Consider the following 17,623-nt stretch of genomic DNA (forward strand, 5'->3'; position numbering starts at 1 on the left):
AATATTTCAAAAGTTTTCAGCTGAAGCAGATGAAAAATATTCTGAAGTACAAAGATTCACAAACAGTATTAGGGCTTTATTAACCCACTATGATATAAAAAAGTGACACTGCAGCTGCTATGGAGAACCCATTTGTAATTTTTTACAAGTGGCTAGAAAAAGTGTTATTATTATCCATTGCATGTGCTGCAAGTGTGTGTAGGAGCCTTATGTAGATTAGGGCTTCATTGATCTAGGCATTATACAAGCATAGGTCAAAATACTAGTGCCAACCTAACTGAAATATGACTTGGTTGAGTACCAGATTTCTCAGAGATTGATTTGGGAATCCTATCCCAAAGTATTCTTGAACTGTCCGAAAAACTGGAGCTATAGACAATCTCAGAAACCCCCCCAAAAATTTGAAATATGTTGTCTTAACCGCATGGGACATGCATTTCCCACTTGGCATATTTTGACTGTCTCCAAGACCTCTTAAGTCTTGGCAACTCTGGAGCCTGGGAATACTGTGTATAAGATTTATATTGAATATCATACAGTTGACTCTCAGTTCTTACAACAGACATCTCAAAAAATTAAATTACTTGTTGGAACCACTTTGGTGTAAAGCATGTTTTTGTTTAAAAAATGGGTTCTAACCTTTGAGCTCTCAGTTTTACTGCAGATCCTACTTTTATTTGAGCAGTGAAACTAAAATTATGTTTATGTATTTATTTTGAATTAATTATAGAAGTGCAGCAAGGACTCCATGTTTAATAGGATTCTTATTTATCCAGAGAGGAGGCTGACCATGCATGAGGAAGGAACCACTTCAATGCTGCATGGTTATAGTAAGGATTAGCTTCATCCTAGGAAAAGGTGGAAGATTTTCCAGAGTGCTCCCTTGGGGCAGTGAAAAATGTGGGGGGAAAACAGGGAGAGTAGGTGTAGTTTTGGGTTTCTTCCCCACCTATCTCTTCTCCTTTGTTCACATACTACTACTGGCATTTGGTAGGATTTGAAGGATGTAAGGAGTACATTGCACAATCCATGGTGTGGAAATTCATATATGTTAAATCTTCAGAGAGCCCATACCTGAAATGTAGCAGTGCTGGTGAAGACCTAAATCCTTTCAAAGATCACTCTGATCTTCCTCTGTTCCTCAGGATCACCTAGTAGTAAGAAAGTTTAACAGGCTTTGTCAGAAAGCCAAACTTTACCCTGATCACATGTCATTAGGGAATGGATACACCCAGAGAAATTTTGGGGGTCATTTCTTACTAGACTAACACCTTCTGCCAATGCTTGCATGTCAAGGTTATCTGGCCTTATTTTACAGGCAGAAGGTAAGATGCTACAGCACCACAGGCAGAGTTTATACACTTGGGCTCTCGTATCCAAGAACAAAATTTTAAGCATGGCTTGAGGAATAATTCAATATATGAATGTGATAGGAATTTAGGATTTTGAAAGCACCATAGGAATGAGAAATCTTTTTTTCCCCCCCCAGTAATAGCAGTTGCTGGTATTTTTAATGATCATATTGTGTGTTGTTTGATGGATGCCTCATTTCAGAGCAAATGCCTGTTTCAACTCATAGCATGATGTTGTGGCACAAATAAGGAGACAAAACCTAGACTTAATGGAGGGAAAACAACAGAGAATGTTTTCTGTTCTATTTTAGTTAAACTTTTTTCTTGTGTTTTCCAGTTTATGTAAACAAATTATGGCCCAGAGAAAGTGCAAAGCAGAAAACATCATCAAGACTGCAGAAGAGAAGAAAAATGAGCACAAGGACCTTGTCAGTGCTTTGTTGATTAGCATCTGGGGGGAAAAGGGGAGAAACTGTCTTAAAAAATTCAAAGAACTGAAACATCTGAGACATTTCAACTAAAAATTGTGGTGCTCCCATGCGGTATACATTATAAAAGCACGTTTGTGACTCACAAGGGAGAAGAAAAGCTGCAAACCAAGCTCTGTTGCTCTCCTCTTCCCCTGTGATGTAATTTGACATGAGCGATAGAGCCAGACATGCTACATTAACCTACAATAAATTTGAAAAAAATGTGGGTTTCAGTAAAGTATGGGGAAAAGTTGTGATCTTTAGTACCTGAGAAATAGCTTTCAGACTATTAGGAATACATATTTCCCAGTGAACACAAGCTGCCTTACGTGGTGTGATATTGGGCTTTCAGACTCTATGCTCAGGTGACTGCAACTCGTTGATATTGACTGTGCTGTTCAGCTAGCACATCACATTACGTCTTAAACAGCCATCTAAAAAGCAAAAGAAGTTAGGATTTCAACTGTGATGCAGACTTGTAGAGGCCAGTTTTTTCCAATGCAAAGTTATTTTGTAAAATTTCCTTGGCACTGGTAGCCCGGACTACTTGTGATTAATATAAAAGTGGAATTTGATATATTGTAAACCACTTTGAAAATCAGAAAGTGCAATTCATTAATGTTGCACTGCAAAATTGTTTGCTGACTTGCTGTTGACTTGGACAGATGAGATGATCACCTGGAGCCTGTGAGGATTTTGACATAAGTAATTCCAACTGCTTGTCTACTGATTCTTAATACCTCTCTTCATCTGCTGGTACAACCAGCAAACACTGAGGTGTGGCAACGGTGGTAAGGTACAAGTGATACAGTGACAACTTTTTGTAAGGACTTCAAAAACACAGGACTTCATATGAGCTCAATATTCTGAGTTGCAAGTTGTGCCACTGGAGTGATCAGTAACTATATCCTATGGCATAACTTGATATGGCAAATTGGTAGAATACAGTGTTTTAAAAAGGAGAGACCATCTGATTCAATATGCTGAATGTTCTCTGGCTTATAGTAATCTCATCTCCCTGCTTTTTTCACTAAGTCCCTGAATCCCATCTTCAGAAATTAATCTAGATGTACACTGAATTCACTGAAATTCACTGTTCAAAGTGCCTTTCCTTCCATTTTGCCACAGCATACCTCCCTTTCTTTTAGCTTAGATTATTGTTTATTATTTAACAGTGGAAAATTTTATCATTTTGAAGTAAAATGAATTATATTTTAAAGGAATAGACTTTTTTCTCATTTATACACACTTCGTCCAGGGAGACCAAAGAGCTGTCATCCATTACTTTTCGTGCTGCAGATTTCTACTTGGTTAACTTTCCTTCTGTCCCTCTGTCTGATAGGAGACATTTCTTTCAATCAGAGATGTGAATCACGTCACCTTCTTTGTAGCACTCATCTGATCTTACCTCCAGGGCACTTCATCTTCCTTTCTTGGAAGAGTAAATGGCCTGTAGTGCAATAACTACTACAGTTTATTAATTATCCTGTGTATTTGACTGGCCCAAACTGATGCTGTGTTATGTAAAACGTAACAGTAGGCACTGTTTCTATATCCGTTCAGCTTAGCATTTTAAAATCTTTGGAGGATGCCGAATTGTAAGATGCATTAGGTCATTCACCTACTTTGATTCTATGTGTTATCTCCCCTTTATTCCAACCTTTTGCCAGAATTGTTTCTAGCCCTCCTTAAACATTGCCGAGAGGTTTAATAAGGACTCCATATTGCAATGTGTGGCCCTTCTGTACAGGAACATAGGAATAGCTTCTCCAAAAAGACCCTTCTAGTCCAGGGTCCTGTCACTGTGAGAAAACAGTGTCTGTGAAATAGTATGGAAACAGGTTAAGCATAAATTAATATTTCCCTGAAGTGCTCTGTTAGCCTTCAGCATTCTGCAACTCAGGAGCTTCCTAGGCCAGAGATGGTATCTTCATGTTTGATAGTCCTTGTCCTATTTTATCCTCCATCCGTTTGTTTTATCACTTTTTGATCCCTGATAATCTTTGAGGGTTGACAGTACCTTATGGCAGTAAGTTCCACATGGAACTATATATTACATATATATATATTATATATATATGCCTCTTTTTGTTATTTCTGAACTGCCATCTACAAATTTTTTTGATATCTTCTGGTTCTTCTGTTATGTGGATGTCTGAGTAATTGGTCTTCCTTCATCTTCTCCATACTGCTCGTGGTTTCATAGAGGCTAATGAGAAGAATTTTATCTCCATGACACAAAATTAACATACAATATTGAACTGATGTTGTGCAGTTGAAGAGAGAATTTACAGTTGCAATTAATGTTGTTCTAGACAATGTTTCACTTTTCTGAAAAAAACACTGGTTTAGTTAATTAAGAACTTTAGACATAAGCCCCTTTTAACTATGATGAACTAAAGCAGGGTTAAAAGTGAAAAAGAAAGGACACATTTTTAGCTATTGGCTAATAATCTACCTTATTTTATAATTCAGTAAACTCATGTGTTGGAGTGGTACGGCTTATTATGACTGTGAAAATAACATATTGCTTTTCTGCAAGTAGACATGCAGGACTGATATTTTAAGAGAAGGCATTGACTTTGTCTGGAAGGCCAGGGCATGAAAGAAATGAAAATAACAATTATTGATTTATTTTTTTTTCTTGTGCTGAGAGAAACATTTGGCAGCTTTTATGAGGGGGAAAGAGCAGATGTTTAGCGAGAGAGGAGAGGTTTTCAGTTTTAGCAATAAGACATGATAATTTTCTCAGAGAACATTTCTTTGCAGTTTTATCATCCTGAGATGGGGAAACAAGTCAGAAGACCAAAATATAAATAGTGAAAAGTACCCTAAAATGCCATTATCTTGCAAGTATACTGGATGCTTTTTTTAGGGAGGAGTGAACAAGTGATTGGAAAGGTACAGCTTGTTTCCAGTTTGAGAAAATTATCTAGTTGTGTTAAAGAGATTGAGTATATACTTGTCACATGATATGGTTTGAAGCTGGATCCCTGCCAAGTCCCCAAACCTCACCACAAGACTCTCCCCCCCACCAAACCATGGGAGAAGAGGGAAAAAAAAACCCAAGAGAACCGAAACGAGAGAGAGGCAGCTAAAGCAATATACATATAAATATATTTACACTTATATTACAGTTATATACAATTTCAGAAGGAAAAGGGAAGGGGGAGGGAAAAAAAAGGAACAAAACCAAAATAAAATATATATGATCAATAGCCCAAGATCTAGCAACTGAAAGAATTAGCAAAAGAATGTCTTACTACTCTCCTTGGGACAACAGAAAGTTGCGCTGGAACGACCACCGGCAACCTCTGTCTCCCAAGGTTGACAAGGCCTTACCAGGCCTCACTCCCCAACACAGCAGACTCAACAGCAGGGAAACCTGCACCTCCAAAGCCACTGGAAGGAAAGAGGGCCGAAGGCCTTTCCTCCTTTCTTCTTATACCCTGGCTTATGTAAAAATCGTAGGGAATACCAGGTAAATCTGGGCACTTCCTTGTTTACAAACTGGTCACCAAGAAAGGCCTAGACCAAACTACCACACATGACTTTTAATTGAAACATATGCTGAACTGCTTTGCTGCTTTCAAGTCCACCATCCTGAATTGCAAAAGGTCTGTGAACAGCAGGGCTCTGGAAAGATGCACCAGTCAAGCCAGACAGGGCATCCATTTGGTTGTTCTCTGTAAGAGAGCATCTCCATTTGCTAACAATCATCAGACAACAAGGCCTTGGATTCCTATGGCAGCTGGGCAGTAGAAGTTGGAGGAGTGATCATGGCAGGTATAGACAGGTCTATTTTTAAATGGACAGAAAGTGAACGAACTTTAACAAACTCTAAAATTATATGCCCTGCTTCAAGACTAAGACATAGTCCTCCTGTGACAAACTTAGAGGCTAAATGTTTGCAAATATATCAAAACAGTATTCAAGGCCAGCTTTTCTCGCACCTTTTAAAGACCGAAATTCGTTAAAAAGGTGGTTGCTGAAAGTGGTGACAAGTGGAATGACCTTGTATTGTTGAAATTGCAACATTCATATGTGGCGCAGTGTGGTTGTTTTTCCTTGGAAGAGCTTCATTGGTGAACATCATAGTTCACTGGCCAGGCATAGCAGACTCCTCCCTGTGGATTGTTTACACAGTGCAGAGTCTAATTCACCAGGCTTTATGGTTTAGATTCTAGACCAATATTGCTAGTAAAACCAGCTAGTGAAGATAATACAAGGCTATAGCTCGGCTAGGGTATGCTTGCTTTCATAGGCTGACATTTGGAAATAAGTACTTAAATCTGTACTTCTGTAGCAGTACAATTCTAAATAAAAATGAACTATGGCATTATATGGTATTATGGTAATAATGCAGCTGCTTTCAGATAAACATCAAGAAAATCTACCCTAACTTGTATACATAAAGTGGTCATTTTTACAGCTACAGTATGGATTTTAAAGTGATAGCATATTACGTAAAAACTTAATGCTTTAAATCCTGTCATAACCTTAGGTAGGCTGAACGTAAAGGTGTTATTTACCTATAAATGTAGTCTGCTTAGCACACAACCATTTGAAATTTATGTATATCAAGCAGCACTGCAATTACAGTGTGCATAGCAGGGACTTTATACTGCAGAATGCTGGTGATATCTGAGAGCTGTGTAATAACTTGCATTTCTTAAAGAAAATGTGGAAGGCATCCCTGTGAAGCACTCAGAACCTTTAAACTTTGGTCAGTGCAGTCATGTTTTCATTCATTGGTGCTTCTTGGAAAACCTCTTGTAGCCTTGCTGAGAGTCTGGCAACAACAGCAAAAAGGCACCCCACCTCTCTTCACTGCAGGTTATGCACAACCCTGGGTGCTTGAACTCATCAGATAAAGATAAAAGAAGCTCTCAACAGACTGACAGCTTGTTTCAGGCATCCTGCAAACAGTTGTGTCAAGTTCCAAGCTTCAGTTCAAAAAGCTCTGAAGTATGTGCTTCGTTTTAAACATACAACTAGCACAGCCCCTAATGCTTTTCTTAGCTGAGTGTTGACTCAATAACCACTGATTTTTAATAGAAAAGGAAGAATAGAAGAAGTGCCTTTGACCCTGACATGTGCTTTTGATGGGACTGAACTGAAATGGAAGGTGCTCTTAGATCACAGGTAGATTCACAGCCTGCCACAGGTGATGCTCAGTGTTGCGCAGGTATAGTGTTTCATTGCAATGCCATCTGTCAAGAAAAGCACCCTGTGTAATACTTTTGTTGATACTTTGAAAGGCAATAAATTCTCTCTTCAAAGAGATGCTGAGGTGTTGGAAGTAACTTTGTCTAAAATGATTGGTGCTAGTAATGATAAAGATGGAGAGACCTCAGGACTTCTCAGTCCTGGTCAAGTCCTCTGTCTATGAAGTCCCATGCCTTTGGGGACAGAAAGACACCAGTCCAGGCAAGATCATGTGGGAAGAACACCAAAGAGCCCTGTGGCAAGTCAGTCTTGCTATGACTGCAAAGAGAGACAGCTAGGTGTGTTATGTTACAGATCAGTTCATCACAGAGCCATTATTTGGTGGCAGTTTATCATCACTCTAGAAATGTGTTGTTCGTTTTCCTGAATGGCATCAGAAACTCAGCAGAGAGTCCTACCAAAAATACATAGTCGATCTATAGTGAGGAACCATGGGAAAAGAGTGGTTGGGGGTTTTTTAAATGCTTTTTCAAAATCTCTTGATTTAAGATATGACAAATAAGAAAAAAGAGAGAGACATATTTTGTTGTCTATAGCTTTCATTAATTTTTAAAGGAATGAGTCAAAGAAATTGATGAACAGAACCAATAGCAGAGGTTATATGATGAGAAGATCTAAGAGCTATTTTAATAATTGATGAGACCAAAAGGTCTCATCACTAACCATCTTTTAATGGCACTTGCCCTTTATCTGGGTGTATGTGACTGCATGTTTCTAAGGGTCTGACTTTTCTGACTTTCTAATGAAATACCTCACAAGGGGTAAAAGTGGTGGTTTGAAAGTGTTTGGTTGTCATGTCAGTTTAGGTTATGATAAGGTGGACGACTGAATGTTTGTTTGCATCTCAGCATGTTGGTGTGTTCAGACTCCCCACATCATTGAGGGACATCTCAGTCAAAGTTGATGAAAACTGCTGAAACATAGGAGCTTTACAGCCACTCTGTCTGCCAGACGGATAAACAGACAAAAATGGACCAGGGAACCTGCACCTCCAAGCCGCCGGAAGGAAAGAGAGCGAAGACCTTTCCTCCTTTCTTCTTATAGTCTGGCTTAGGTAAAAATTGTAGGGAACACTGGGCCCTTCCTTGATTACAAACTGGTCACCAAGGAAGTCCTAGCCCAAACTACCACATGAGAAAAGTACTGAAAAATTTTTATCTGTTCTTTGCCTATGAAGTGCATAGGAACTGGATCCCCTTTTTAATGGCTCTGAAGCCTGTGCACAGCAACCTGAATTGAGTCAGAAACAAATCCACAATGTAGCCAGGAACTGAAATCAGGAGCTTTGCCTTTCATTCAACAACCTGTCAAAAAATACTCCTCCATCACTCATATGACATCTCACATGGAGGGAGGAGAAGCCAGTTGATGTAATCTTTTTGGATTTCAGTACTGTCTCTCACAGGATCCGTCTGGACAAAACATCCAGCACACAGCTGGATAAACACATCATGTGGTGGGTGAGCAATTGGCTCATGGGTCGAGCACAGAGGGTAACAGTGAATGGGGTAACATCAGACTGGTGACCTGTCACTAGTGGGGTTCCACAGGACTCCATCTTAGGCCCTGTGCTCTTCCACATCTTCATAAATGACTTGGATGCAGGACTGGAAGGGACACTAAGCAAGTTTGCAGATGACACAAAACTCGAAGGAGTTATTGACTCTCTCGAAGGCAGGGAGGCCCTGCAGGGAGACCTCAACAAATGAGAGGACTGGACAATCACCAACCAGATGGAAAGTGCTGGATTCTGCACCTGGGATGGGGCAACCCTGGATGTACCTACAAACTGGAGTTCTGGTTGATGACAAGTTGAATATGAGTCAGCAGTTCCCTGGCACCCAGGAGGGCCAACCATGTCCCGGGGTAATCAGGCACAGCATCGCTAACCGGTCAAGGGAGGGGATTATTCCTCTCTGCTCTGGTACAGCCTCACTTGGAATATTGTGTGCAGTTTTGGGCACCACAATAGAAGAAAGATATTAAGCTCTTAGAGAGCATCCGAAGGAGGGCAACAAAGATGGTGAAGGGCTTTGAGGAGAGGCTGAGGTCACTTGGTGTGTTCAGCCTGGAGAAGAGGAGACTGAGGGGAGACCTCACTGCAATTACAACTTCCTTGTGAGGGGAAGAAGAGGGATAGGCACTGATCTCTCCTCTGCGGTGACCAGGGACAGGACCCAAGGGAATGACCTGAAGTTGTGTCAGGGGAGGTTTAGGTTGGACAGTAGAAAAAGGTTCTCCCCCCAGAGAGTGGTTGGGCGCTGGAACAGGCTGCCCAGGAAAGCGGTCACAGCGCTATGCCTGGCAGAGTTTAAGAAGTGTTTGGATGATACCCTTAGGCACATGCTGTGACTCTTGGGAATGGTCCTGTGCAAGGCTAAGGGTTAGACTCACTGATCCTTGTGTGTCCCTTCCAACTCAGCGTATTCTGTGAGTCTGTGAAGTCTATGAAAGTTTTAACGTGACTTTCTGGTTTTGTGAAGTCAGTAGTAAGCATGGACAGGGTTTAGCTCTCAGAGCCATAGCTGCATTCAGTATGCTGTGCTAACACTGAGTTATTGACAAATAACTGGAAATGGATGTTCTGTGTGATTTAAAAATAATAGGAACCCTGACTGAACTGCCATTGTATTTTCCTTCCATTTGCTGTTTCAAGATGAGAACAAGGAGGGCATTATTTATACAACAAATGTAATGTCCCACAAAGAGAAATGATATTTTGAATTGACAGAATTCTGAAAGTGCAAATATGGTTTCATAACTAAATACATTTTCAGACAGGAAAGTTAATCAAGGTTAGATATCCTTGAAAAAGCTTTCTTTTTTTTTTTTTTTTTAAGTTTCCTTGGAAATATTCTCAGCTGTCATGATGCAAAAGTAATTAGCATATCTGTATATCTATGTCAGAATATCTCAGCAGTTACACTATTTTAAAAGAACTTGAGTGGATTTATTTAATGATGTGACCCAGTCAGAATGGTACATACCAGGAACAATAAATTTTTTAGGAGCTGAAAATAAGCAATTTTTTTAAATTTACATTAAGGTTAGGAAACCTAAGTTTAAGGACATGTAGCATTCTGGGAAAATTAAAAATGTTCTAAAAGCCTTCAGAAAGGCCTTCATTCAGTGAAGGTCCCATTCAACATGACTTGATTTTGGGCAGAGTTCATGTCTTACACATTGTTTATTATCAAGGGAATATATCCAAAGGACTATTAAAAAAAAAAAAAGCTGTATTGTACTGCGTAGTTAATGAGGAACAAAATAATTTGATGCATTAACTGGGGAACTTATCAACAGAAAATAACATTGCTTTATTCAGTCAAAATTAGGATATTAAACCATGTAAATCCAGTCCTACCATGCCATGCAATGAGACCACTGTGTTTTCATGGATTTTGGTCGATGTCACTGAGTTTCTAGGAGAATCATGCACTGTAGATTTCATTTAATGAATCTTTTTTAGTTTCTTGAGTTTAAAATGGGGAGTAAAACTGGTCTAATTTAAAATAGGTTGGTAGTGTGATACAGAGCTTCGTGTGTTCCTTGGGTAGGATATGCCAAGTAAAAACTAAAGATTAGTTTGAATTTTACAAGCGTCTTTTGAGATTTTGAGAAACCTTTTGTGGTAATGATTGTTGCTGGGGGAGAAGTGTTTGGACCATGAATCCCCAGTTCTTTAAAGGTCCTTGAAGGAAATGTTACCATATGGGAAAAAAAGAAACCATGGATTCTCCTTATTTAGTGTCTTGGCACTTCCTTGTGAGGCTCTCATGGAACTATTTCTGACTCTTTCATTTGTTTTTCTCAGGTTGGGGGTCACACCATGCTGCCCATTCGTTGGATGCCTCCAGAGAGTATAATGTACAGGAAATTCACCACAGAAAGCGATGTCTGGAGCCTGGGAGTTGTATTATGGGAAATCTTTACTTACGGCAAACAGCCATGGTATCAGCTCTCAAATAACGAGGTGTGTGTAATACATTCTCAGACTGCATTAGGAAAGCTCTCATGGTAACTGGTGGTGTTGCTTTTCTGGAGAAGGGACAGCAACAAATTTATTCAGTAAAGACAAATACTATTATCAGAGATTGTCATGAATCATATGATCAAATTTCTTCCTTTTTACCCTTTTCTCTCTTGAGTGGATGGAAGTAGTGTCCAAGCAGAGTGTCCAAGTAGAACTAGAATAGTTGGAATTTAGGTTTTTCTTTTGTATAGGATAAAGTCTGATCTGGGTATTAAGAAAGGCATGAAAAGAACATGAGGCAATGAAAAGAACCTTAGCTGTCTCCTTAACAGTCGTATCATACATGATATTGTTGCAGAGTCATTGTCTATAACCATTCTTGAATAGATTGAAGCAATCTAGATAGCTGTTGATTTCCAGGCAGTCAAAAGTAATCTCTTTCCAGAGATTAGCTATGGTGATACTCATAAATTTAAAGAGGGAGGGAGAGAAGGAGAGGCATTGAAGCTCTGTGTGAGCAGGCTGAAAATTTAGCCTCCTTCTGAGATGAGATGAGGTTGATAGATGGATACAGAGAGAAAGTATGGGATTAATTCCTAGCTATTGTGTGAAAGGGGCAACATGGGTGAACTTAATATGAGAAAAGTTATTGCTCCTTGACCACTTGAATTCAGTTATTTTTTCAGATCGCATAGTGCTGCTCATGTGTCTCACCTAGAAATGCAGCCCTTGACAGAGCAGGTTGTATGACCACCACCAGTGAGGCTGCTGTAGTGATTAAAGTTAACTCTTGCATGGATGAACTCCACGTAGTTGGCACAGCTGTGCTGATCCTTTCCTTGTGCTTTCTTGTAGGTGATTGAGTGCATCACTCAGGGCCGAGTCCTGCAGCGACCTCGCACATGCCCAAAGGAAGTGTACGACTTGATGCTGGGCTGTTGGCAACGGGAGCCTCACATGAGGCTCAACATCAAAGAAATCCATTCCCTTCTTCAGAACTTGGCCAAGGCATCTCCAGTCTACTTGGATATTTTAGGCTAAAGTCTCCTAGCATTTCTTCTTCTGGGCTGCAGGAATGAATGTGTTTGACTACCGCTGAACTCCATTAAAATGTGTTCTTAACTTTGACAGTATCAATGACAAAGTTGCGGAGAAGCTTTCAAAGGGCAAGCAATGTGCACTTCTCCATCTGTAGACACAATATTGACTTTTTAGACATTACTGAGATGTATCTTCTCTCTCTCTCAGTTTCTATCTTTTTTTTTCCTTCTCTCCTGTCTTTCTAATCTATTTGGCTTCTGCGTTATTGTAACTGCATAGACAAAGGCCTTAAAAACCTGATCTGTTATATCAGCAGACTCTTCAGTTTGCCCACCACAACTGACAATGCCTTGTTGTATTCATGCCTTTGATGTGGATGAAAAAAAGGGAAAAATATATTTGACTAAAACTTTGTGATTTCTGCAGTACAGCTGCTGGGAGTTTCTATGGATTCACCTCATTTTTTTGCTTTGGCCTGTGGGTGGAAAAAGAAGACTGGTGTTCTCTAGATGAAGAATGTTCTTTGCAGAGATAAAGCCAGATGGAAAGAAGACATTCTTGTGTGATACACTGTCTGGAGGAACTTGAGAATCAGGTGGCATTCAACCCTACAAGAAAACACTGAAATGATTTGATAGAAGGCAAGAGGGGATCTAGCAATTTCCCTGAAGAATCTTTCTGAGGACTAAAAGGATTGTTTAAGGAGGTGCTTTGCCAGCACCATTCATTGCCAGAATCAAGTAAAATGAAAAAAGATGCTGCCTGCACTGCACACAGTTGTGTTACAACACGATAAACTAAACACATGCCCTTATTTTGTCTACTGCTAGGATAATGTCATGCCACTGGTGTAAAAATGTTCTCCAGGTAGTCTTTTTTAGTAAAGGCTGAAGCTAGACTTAGTTATGTACAGTATTAATTTTATGATCACATGCTGAAACTAAGGATTTTGATAAGATAGGATGAGCTATAGATGCTGGGGCAGATATATCTTATACTATGCTTGTCCAGCAGCATATTCCTTCCTTCCTTAATCCCTTTCTTTTTTTTTTAACCATGCAATTAAAACTGTGCATGGTCTTTGTCAGTTAATGCCCTTTGTGCAGAAATGATCACTCATCTTGTAATACACCCTAGTAGGCATAGCGAACTCATAACAATATTTCATTAGTAGGGGCTAATGGAGGACATTAGCCATGTTAAAATGCCTTTACAATGTTATAGATACTATAGGCTGATATAACATGAATAATCTAAAGCACGGAGATCACTGGTTATGTTTGAGACATAGCAGGGGATAAAGATCTCTAGAGAAAACAAATTACTCTGTTGTTATGGCTTGCTATTCAGAGTGCAGATATTCTGAGCTCAGCACCATGTTTGTATTGGTACTATTGCTGTCATAACCAACATCCACACTTTCTTAAATAATTTATTTTTGTTTAGATTGGCATTGTATATGTACAACATTTGCATGGCCACTGTGTTGATGACAGCTGCATGGGCATACTTGTTGTTTTTCAAACTAGAAGTTGACAATTTGAAATTTAGAGTTAGGATTATTTTTAATATAAATTCTTACAAATGAAAACCTACCTTACCTATTCCTCAAGACTTTTGCCTCCCTCTGTGAGGGGGCATTATTGCAAAAAAGTGATCTTTCTTTCCATTTTCTCTTTTTATTATTTCTTATTGATATGAGCCAGATCAAAATAGTTCATCTTCGTGTTGGGGATATTTTATTTAATAAATTAAGCATTTTATTTTTGTAAGTGTTCCCATAGAACATTTAATATATAATTTGCTTGCATGTATTATTTATTGAGGCACTTCAAGTTTTTCCTTCAGAAGCTTTTAGAGCTAGCTTATAAAGATTCTGAACATTTTCAGAAGAAAACAGTTCACTGGACACTGATGAAGTTTTACCCTTCTCAATGTCATTGAAAAGGCAGCATTACAAATAAACATGACAGTGTAACTATAAAGCCATACTCAGTATTTCTTTAATAAACTAGATGTTATTTCTTAACACTACTGAACTGGAAACACATAAAAAGCCAGAGGAAGATTCCTACAAAATGGGCCTTAAGATTTTATCTAGACTGTCTTGGAAGTTCTCACAGAAAACTAGAAAAAGACTGAGCATCTGCTGAAACCCATTCTCTTGAGAAAATGAATGTTATGTTTTAAAGGAATTTGAAAATTATTTTCAAAATAGCAGTGGTGGAAAAGAAAGATACCAGAGTCCTCTCTTACTGTGCAGTGGGAGGAGGATGCAGGTGATGGAGAGGGCTGCTAAGTTTCTACCTGCATATTCTGTCTTAGTTTCTTTTGAGCTGAAGAAAAAGGCATCTGAAATGATGCTTCTACTGGAAAACAGGCTCCAGCCCAAAAGCAAACACTTGTGTTTTGCAAGCACTGAAAGAATGTATACCAAAAATAACCACAAAACCCTGAAAATATACTTAGTGGCATCTTCTTTTTGATTTACTAGTGAGAATAAATTTTAGAGTCATTTCAGAGAATAAATAGTATTAGAAAGCATTGTGCAATAACATAGCAGTATGTTAAACTCCTAAAGGACCAAATGTTCTACAGAGCCACCAGTATGGTTAACCTTGACCTATATCCTTAATGTTCTTGATAGTGCATAAAGTGTATAATCACAGTAAAAAGCTATAAATTGTAGCTATACATAGTTTGCGTTTGTTCATGAAAAGGTGGGTAAATGTAGCAGAATGAGCAGAGAAGAGGAAGAAATAAATGAAGGGTGAGTATATGTGCATATTCATCATGCTTGCACTGTCAGGTAAATTGTGTACACAGTAAATATGACAATCAGGCTCATTTAAAAAGTCTTTCTGAACTGTGTTATGAACTGATCATATATATAATATATATAATATATCTGTGTTTGCATATGGCATATATATATACACACACATAGCATATACATGTATGCCTATGTCTGTTGTATTTTATTTATATATGTGCAGACATGCATGCACATTATGTATGGGCTGTGTGTATATGTATAAATTTACATACACCTGTGTTATTACAAATTATGATTAGAGTGCTATTAATAAATTGATAAAGTCTGCTGAGCAACCAAATATTTTTCTTTTGATATTTCTTTTTTTATGTTTGTAAGATTCAACTTTCTAACTGGTGTGCAGCAGAGGCAGTGCTAGAATGCCAGAGATCCAACAACGAGCACTTTTCTTCCCCAGATGATTGCATAAAAACATTTCTTCCATTCCCATCTCACTTGTCGATTTCTCACAGTGAAATGAGCAGACAAGCTTCCAAGCTCAGAAAACAAAGTTTGTTTTACTGTCATTTCTGGGTTTGTGCTATTCTTGTTTTATTTCCTAGAATAACATGCAGCTCCATTGGCATTTTATACTTGTCTTCAGTAACAAAATAATTCCACGAATGAGCTGGACTGTTCAAACTGCAGCATGACTTGTAAAAGAAGGAGAACACCGACATTCAGGATCAATAACAGTAGAATTCACTGCGCTCTGTCCTTCACTCTCAATAGATCCATGGAACTTAGAAGTGGCCATAGAGAACAGATAACTGTAAAGCAACAGCACCCAATGATGCCTGATGGACTGTACCCTCTTTAAAAGGGCTGCATTCATTTTGACCTATAAAACAATATATCTATATATTGTCTACAGTTTAATAAGTAACTTCTTATTTTTCTCTTCTTCTTTCTTTTTTGTCCTTTCTTGTTATTTCTTTGTTAGTTTTTTTACTTCTCTTTTTCTGACCTTCCTTTTCTCCTTCTTTCCTTCTTTTGTATTTTCCTTTCTCTCTTTCACTCTCTTTCTCTCACTGCACCCTCTCTACCTTTATAAGAGATTATGGTTGATATAGACTTTTACAAAACACTTTAAAAAGAAATTAAATAACCCGATAAAATTATTAGATCACTGGATGACTAAGCTATAATGCATATATACTAGAACAAGTCCACGTTTGGTTTGTTGCAGCCTGTAACTGAATTTCAAATACTGCTATAAAACATGAGGAAGAGGAATGGGGAGGGACTGGGAAGCAAGGTCAGGATTTCTAGGTTTTGATAGCACAGGAAGTTGTATTTTCATGTTGTAAGGGCTGGGATAAGCCACTGCTGCTTTAAATAAAAGGTCCTTTAGAGCCTTAGTTTAAACACCTTTATTTGTGTGGGGTGGGGAGATGTGCTACATTCATCACAAATGTGACGAAAAAAAATAAGCTACACGTTGCAGGGAAAACACTGTGAAATTCACAATGGTAACCAAGTGACTATTCTGCCATCTTTTTAACATACGACTCAGGAGAAGAAATGGGGAATGATGAGTGTGTTATTTTTCTGTCTATGCATTCTGGACAAGGTCTGTGGGGATTTTTTGTTTGCTTGTACAAGGTTCTGAGTGATAACCGGCTGATGTTTTATAAACAGTGAATACTTCAAGCAAGGATTGTAAAAGCTGCCAGTAATGAGGCCATTGTTTGGAATATGTGAGAAAACAGAGAACAAATCAAATCTTTCCAAGGCCTAATTCTTGCAGCTTATATGTATCTTTCTGTAACTTAAAGAAAAGCAGCTAAGAATATTTTATATACAAGTAATTTAATTCAACATTGATGTTTAATTGAATCACCAACAGAGAGAGAATCAATTAATTAAGAAATTTTTGTCCCTGCCCTGCTCTCCACCTATACTTTATGTATATATATTTCTAGATATCACTCTCTTTGTCACTTAAAATAAAGAGGATGATATCTACATACAAATATAAATCTCTATATTGTCACCAAACTGTGACCTGGTGTGTAGAGCTATCTTTCTCCCTTTTTTTTTTCTTTTTTTTATTTAATGTGATGTCTCCGTGGAAATATTTAGTGGTTCTTGTTTTGCAGTTTGTTACGAATAGTCATTGCTTTAAAACTTTTCATTGCATCTTGGCTGATTTCAAAGTGATGCCTAGATATCAGTGTTAAAAGTTTTGTTTGTGAATCATGTGATCAGCTTCTCTCAACATGACATGGAAAGTCTCTTGTATTACAGTGTATTTAATAAAAATGGTGTCTTACAATAAACAGTGTCATCCAAAAGAAAGATAAAATGGTTACTTTAAAACACTAAAAATTTCATGAAGTGTTGTGTGCTATTTTCTGTTGTTTGGATGGCTTTGTTTCCCTCCATTCTTTTTAAAAAGAATGAGATTAAGGAAAAGTTTGGTATGCTTATAAAGGTGGCATGTTTGCCCTCTAAAGAAAAAAAAGGTCACTGAACTCATAATTCGTGAAGGAAGAGACCCATAGTAATAGGGCAAAGGAACAGTCAATCTGATGGCAGTCTCAGTTTTTTTAGTCCTTGTTTTCCAACTGAAGATCCTATTTGAATGTTTATTCATTTGGGCAGCTGGCAGCAAAACCCAGTTTATCTTCTAGCAGAAGCAGGCCTTCAGGTATTTTCTCACTCTTTCCTAAAAGTATCCCGCAAACCACAACCATGTTAAAAATGTAGTTTGTTCTTTTTAACTCATGTCAATCTAGAA

At 38.3% G+C, this 17,623-nt stretch overlaps 1 protein-coding gene across 2 annotated transcripts in view; it reads left to right on the forward strand.

Annotated features, from left to right (window-relative positions):
• NTRK2 (neurotrophic receptor tyrosine kinase 2) overlaps positions 1 to 17,211 on the forward strand; it is a 208,360-nt gene extending 191,149 nt beyond the window's left edge. For both annotated transcript variants that reach the window (XM_032675906.1, XM_032675907.1), the window contains 2 exons: positions 10,866 to 11,024; positions 11,880 to 17,211. In XM_032675906.1, coding sequence (XP_032531797.1) covers positions 10,866 to 11,024; positions 11,880 to 12,065 — 345 coding nt within the window. In that variant the 3' untranslated portion in view covers positions 12,066 to 17,211. The remainder of the gene's footprint in view (positions 1 to 10,865; positions 11,025 to 11,879) is intronic.
• Positions 17,212 to 17,623: the final 412 nt, after the last annotated feature.

Source organism: Chiroxiphia lanceolata, chromosome Z (genome assembly GCF_009829145.1).
Source record: "Chiroxiphia lanceolata isolate bChiLan1 chromosome Z, bChiLan1.pri, whole genome shotgun sequence".
Lineage (NCBI taxonomy): Eukaryota > Metazoa > Chordata > Aves > Passeriformes > Pipridae > Chiroxiphia > Chiroxiphia lanceolata.